The sequence below is a fragment of the Dioscorea cayenensis genome, chromosome 17, assembly GCF_009730915.1.
Source record: "Dioscorea cayenensis subsp. rotundata cultivar TDr96_F1 chromosome 17, TDr96_F1_v2_PseudoChromosome.rev07_lg8_w22 25.fasta, whole genome shotgun sequence".
NCBI classification, from domain to species: domain Eukaryota; kingdom Viridiplantae; phylum Streptophyta; class Magnoliopsida; order Dioscoreales; family Dioscoreaceae; genus Dioscorea; species Dioscorea cayenensis.
Genome location: NC_052487.1, coordinates 5,265,144 through 5,271,131, shown reverse-complemented (window position 1 = coordinate 5,271,131; position 5,988 = coordinate 5,265,144). Strand labels below are relative to the sequence as shown.

General features: G+C 32.4%; 1 protein-coding gene across 2 annotated transcripts; it reads left to right on the top strand.

Annotated features, from left to right (window-relative positions):
* The first annotated feature begins 2,650 nt into the window (after positions 1-2,650).
* LOC120280947 (aluminum-activated malate transporter 9-like) lies at positions 2,651-5,715 on the top strand. 2 transcript variants are annotated; one of them, XM_039287916.1, is made up of 6 exons: positions 2,651-2,994; positions 3,114-3,254; positions 3,336-3,599; positions 3,677-3,816; positions 3,934-4,080; positions 4,974-5,715. In XM_039287916.1, exons 1-6 carry the CDS (start codon positions 2,712-2,714, stop codon positions 5,541-5,543), a joined length of 1,545 nt encoding a protein of 514 aa, XP_039143850.1. In that variant the 5' UTR covers positions 2,651-2,711; the 3' UTR covers positions 5,544-5,715. The 2 variants fall into 2 exon arrangements, with proteins under 2 accessions (XP_039143850.1, XP_039143849.1); XM_039287915.1 differs by having other exon boundaries at positions 3,330-3,599.
* Positions 5,716-5,988: the final 273 nt, after the last annotated feature.

The window sequence follows — 5,988 nt, the reverse complement described above, 5'->3', positions numbered from 1 at the left end:
TGTATAACCAAATTGGTCTCCAATTACAATTAAGCCAATTCAATTTGGACTAGACCATTCTGGACCAACCTGAACCATCCTCAATTCCACTGAACCAAGCTCAAATTCACTGAACCAAACTCAATTTCACTGAACCAGGTTTAATTAAACCAACCAGCCTTGAACCAACTCAATTCTTATACAAATTCTGTTGAACCAACTTGGTTCGGCCCAAAACCCTTAGCCCAACATCCAAACCAAACCCAAATCAACTTCAACTAATTTAATTCAACCAAACCATTCAAGTCCAACCACACTCAACTTGATTTAATCAAACCCTGACCAGATCAATTCAATCAAACCCAACCAATTCAATTCTCATCCAAACCCAATTCCAATTCAATTAAATGAACTTGGTTAAACCAAATCAAACTCAACTCAATCAATTCAATTCAATTCAACTCAACCAAATCAATTATAACTTGGTTTGATCCAACCAAATCAACTTGGCTAACTCAACCAATTCCAATCTAACCATCATCATTAACACCTTAATCATCATCATCATCAACTTAATTAATCAAACCAAACCCTAATCTCGGTGCTACAGTAATTGCTACAGTAAAACCGAAAATCTCATCCTTCATTCAAGCTAGATTCATCACAAATACAATGATTTTTCAACACAAATTGAAGCAACAATCATCTATAACCATTAAACATGTTTTTCCTACTCAAATCCATCATTATCTTCATCAAATCCATCAAATACACATATATACATGCATACATACACTCATTCATCAAAAATACACCAAGAAAAGCTCTTTACCAACTAAAACCATCCCTCCCATGAGCTCCTCCCGATGATCTCCCATCCCCCACCTCAAATCTCCCATTTTTTTCTCCTCATTTCTTCATTTTTTTATTTTTATTTTTTTCTTCTCGGGTTACTCGTAGCACAAAGATGGAGAAGAAGATGAACAATTTCTCAAACCCTAGATTTTTTTCCTCTAAATTACATTTTCAGCCGAAATTCACTTTCAATCCCTCCAAATATATTTTTCTTACAAAACAGTCCCTGAAAAAAACTCACCAATGATCCCTGAATTATGAAATAGTATTCTCAAAAGGTCCCTTTCAAATTACCCAACGGTCCCCAGGTTATAACACAACATTTTTTTAAAAGATCCCTTCCATCTTACCTTTTCAGTCCTCGGTTTCCATAAACATTTTCATGTCCACCCTTTTCATTTATTCTTTAACCCAAAAATCTTTTTAAAAAGTTTTTACACTTAGGTCCTTATTCTTTCCACTTGGGGTTTCTCAACAAGATTACTCTGTAGAAAAATCTTACTGCAACTGTAGTAATACCCTAAATATATTTTTCCAGTAATTATCCAAAGGTTCAGGGTATTACATGAAGGGATTTATAATTTAATATTGTTTTTTATAAGAGGCGCATAAATTATTTTCTATTTTCGCATGGGATGCATGCAATAATACCCAAATAATTTATTTTTATTTTATGAAATCTGTCTGTCTCTCTATATATCCACGTTGTAAAATTTTTATATAGCTACAAAGAGACGCGGAGAATAAGGTGAAAAATGAGAATATATATTGAATAATTCACATAATAATTCTAGTGTTGAGAAATATGCTAATAGGAATTATGGTTTTTATTCTTTTTATTTTTTTCATAAAGTTTTTATTCCTAAATAATTAGCAGCTAAATATTCTGATCAATTTCCAGAAACTCAATTAGAATCATCATTCTAGTCAAAAAAAAAAATAAAAAAAATAAAAACCTATCTCTTCTTTTACTAAGAATAAATTTTATTATTATTGTTAAATCATGTGATTATATTCATCACTTCCATCAATTCCATTCCGCCGTGCTGAAAGGGCATTTGGATTTGATTTCATTACTTTCAAATGTGATTATCAACCAAATTAAGTAAGCATATTTAATGTATCAACCCAAACAGGAATTAAATTTTAAAAAAATTCCATTATTTCTTTTTTTGTGTAATATATAATTGTATGATTTTCAATAATATATTTTAAAAAATAAATTTTCAAATTTAATAATTTTAAAGCTTTGAGTGGAATATTTTACTTAAAAGACCTCTTGAATTATGAATAAGTGAACTTATGCAAATATGTTTTTATATTTGATAATTAATTTTATTAATGAGTGATTCATCTTTTTTCCTTTTCTATTTACATTAAACTACAATAATAAGTTAATGGATACACATACATACATACATAACCATAACAATTGATCAAATCTCATCTTTTTTGCAACTAGTACAATAATGAGTTCCATCAAACTAAATACATACATACATATATATATATATATATATATATAAATTAAAAATAAACAAGTGATGGTAAGGAGATGAAGAGTTAATTAGCACCATATCATGCATTGTTGTTAGATTCCAATTCTCTATCAACTCAAACATTATTGAGCTCATGAGCATCTTTTCATCATCCAAATGTTTCTCAAATAATCTTTTCTTCTATTATTTAGGAGGGTATTATTCTCTACATTAATTACCATGCAATGCACCTTTCCATCATCCTACTTGCACCACCACATCTCCATCCTTTATAATCCCCCCCATTCAACCCTTAATATTCATCCATTCATCTCATTCCTAAACTTCCAATCAATTACTAATACACACCAATATCGATCAACATCAACTTACAACAACATGAATGGCAAGAAAGGCAGCATAAATATAGACATACCACCTTCTTCTTCTCCGGTAACAAAAGAACAAAATTCTCCGGCGATATCACCAGAGAAATATTGGATATCCGAAGTGTGGAAGTTTGCTAAGGATGATACCAATAGAGTCACTTTCGCTCTCAAGGTCGGCCTTGCTGTTTTACTCGTCTCTCTACTCATTCTATTCCGTGCACCTTACGATGTTTTCGGCACCAACATTATTTGGTCTATCCTCACGGTCGCAATCATGTTTGAGTACACAGTTGGTGCGTACTAATTAAATTAACCTCTTACGTGCTTTTGCATGCACATGCATGCAATAATAGACAAAAAAAAATAATAACTAATAGTCTCACATCGGTTAATTTGATTTTATTTTATGTAGGTGCAACATTCAATAGAGGGTTCAATAGGGCTCTTGGTAGCCTTCTTGCAGGAATACTTGCAATTGTTGTCATTCAAGTAGCCATAACTGCAGGCCACTTTGCCGAACCTTATGTTATTGGTTTCAGCATCTTTTTTATCGGTACGTCTTCGAGTATTAGATTCTACGTTAATTCATTATCCGATGTGGGTATGCATGTACTTTTTTTTCATGCAGGTGCAGTGACATCCTTCATGAAGCAATGGCCATCTCTTGTGGAGTATGAGTATGGATTTAGGGTTATTCTTTTCACTTACTGCCTCATTATGGTCTCCGGTTATCGAGTTGGTAATCCGATACGAACGGCGATGGACCGGCTTTATTCGATTGCCATCGGTGGCCTTGTCGCTGTTCTTGTTAATGTGCTCGTCTTCCCTATATGGGCAGGAGAACAACTTCACAAAGAACTTGTTAATAGCTTCAACACTGTTGCTGACTCACTTGAAGGTTTACTATAATGTTCTTACTCAGCACTTCATGCACACATAATTAACTAAAAGCCCTAACCCTAAAACTTTGAATAGAGTGTGTGAAGAAGTACTTGAAAGATGATGGATCTGAGAACCTGGAGTTTTCAAAGACGGTGACCGATGAATTTTCTGACGAGCCGGCATTCAAAAAATGCAAAGCAACACTGAATACATCTGCAAAACTTGATTCATTGGTATATATGTTGTTTATTTTATTTTATTTTATTTTTTAAAGCTGTTTCGTTAACTTGTTTTTGAGACTTAAAATCCTAATCCCTGATGCATGTGCACGTATGCATGCATGCATGCAGGCAAACGCCGCAAAATGGGAGCCGCCTCATGGGAGATTCAGACACTTCTTCTATCCATGGTCAGAGTATGTCAAGGTTGGAGCTGTTCTTAGATACTGTGCTTATGAAGTCATGGCTTTGCATGGCTGCCTTCATTCAGAAATTCAGGTATATATTTCTACGTCTTATACATATAGAAAAATATTTCATCAATTTAAGCACAAAGTGCCAGTTGTGAAAATTACATATACCTAATATAATCCTATAAAATTTATCATCCACGTGCTATGTTGTAGCGCATATATATATATATATATATATATGGTAAATATTAACTGTGAACGTCCTTAGTATTACTATTCTATATATATTTATGATCCAATAAAATTTATCATCCACGTGCTATGTTGTAGCACATTTATATATGGTAAATATTACGTCCTTAGTGCTACTATTCTCAATGTTTGATGCCATTAGATCATTATCATGCACGTGCCAGTATGTGCTATGTTCTAGCAAATATATATATTGATAAATATCAATTGGAATGTTTTTAGAGTAATTGTTCTCCATATAAAATAATAGTTATTGGATCATCATCTAACGATTATTATTGTATAAGAAATATACAAAATTAATGTTATTTATTGTGCATGATCACTGTTTGGCACTTTTGACATATTTGGCACTGCATATAAAATGACGGTAGTTGTTGGATGTAAATCTAATTGCATTATGGGACATCTCTAGATTTTAGGGATGCCTCTAAAGGGTGTGCTATTATATATATATATATATATATGTATGTATGTATGTATTTGTATATATACTTGTTAACAAGTGTAATATCAAACTATTTATGATGGGTAGACAAGATAAGGTCCACTTGAGATATGCCCACAAACTTTGAACCTAAGTAGAAACCCAATTAAGATTATGGAATATATACTGAGAAGCTCACAGCTCATCTTCCAATTCCACTACATTATAAAGGTCCTATGAATCTTTCTTACTTTTAAAGTGCAATAATTAATTTATGTCTTCTTTTAATTAACTTGCAGGCGCCATACAATCTAAGATGTACATTCCAATCAGAAATTTTGGATGTGACAACTCAAGCAGCAGAGCTACTAAAAACACTGGGAAAAGACATAAATCTAATGAAGCTCAACCTTCAAAAAAGTTTACTAAAAAAAGTTCATAGCTCCACTGAAAGACTCCAAAGATCAATAGACATGCACTCTTATCTTTTAACTTCAAACCTTCACTTATATGATCCTTCAAAACCACAAAATTCGAGGCTCTCTTTCAACCTTAAAGATTCAGCAACATTAAACAGTGATACAAATGAAACTAATGCACAACAAGATCAGTTATCATATCATGAGGCAATGAGGAAACAACAGATAAGACTTCATTCATGGCCATCCAGGGAAGTGGATGAGTTTGAAGATGAGAGTGTTGGGGTTGATCTGATACCCAGAATGAGAGCGTTGGAGAGCACGGCGGCGCTGTCACTGGCTACGTTTGCTTCGCTGTTGATTGAGTTTGTTGCTAGGCTTGATCACTTGGTTGATGCTGTTGATATGTTGGCAAAGATGGCTAAATTTAAGCAAGAGGTTATTAGCTAATTAACTCACTAATTAATTAATTAATGGACTTATTGTATAGGTTATATATATATATATATATACAGTGCAAAGTGCATACACAAAGTTGTCCAATTTATGTTTGTAATCTCTGCATGCATGAAACTTATGTATAATAGTTAAGTTTTGTTGAACTGCTGTCAAGTGTCAAGGAATAATGTTTACTGTGTCTTTATATTAGAATTTTAATTTCCCTTAATATGGAAAAAGTTACTTTATAGTTTATATCTGTATCTATATATATAAATAATGATTTCTTTATAACCATATGGTGTATAAAGGAATAAGTTACTTTAAGTTTATTATAGACAAACTTAAAATTCTTTTCTTTTATTTTTCTTTTTTCAAAAAACAAAGGGTTTTATTTTGTCTTACCAAAAAAAATAAGAAAAAAAACCTTTATTAATGCAATACCACCAACTCAACA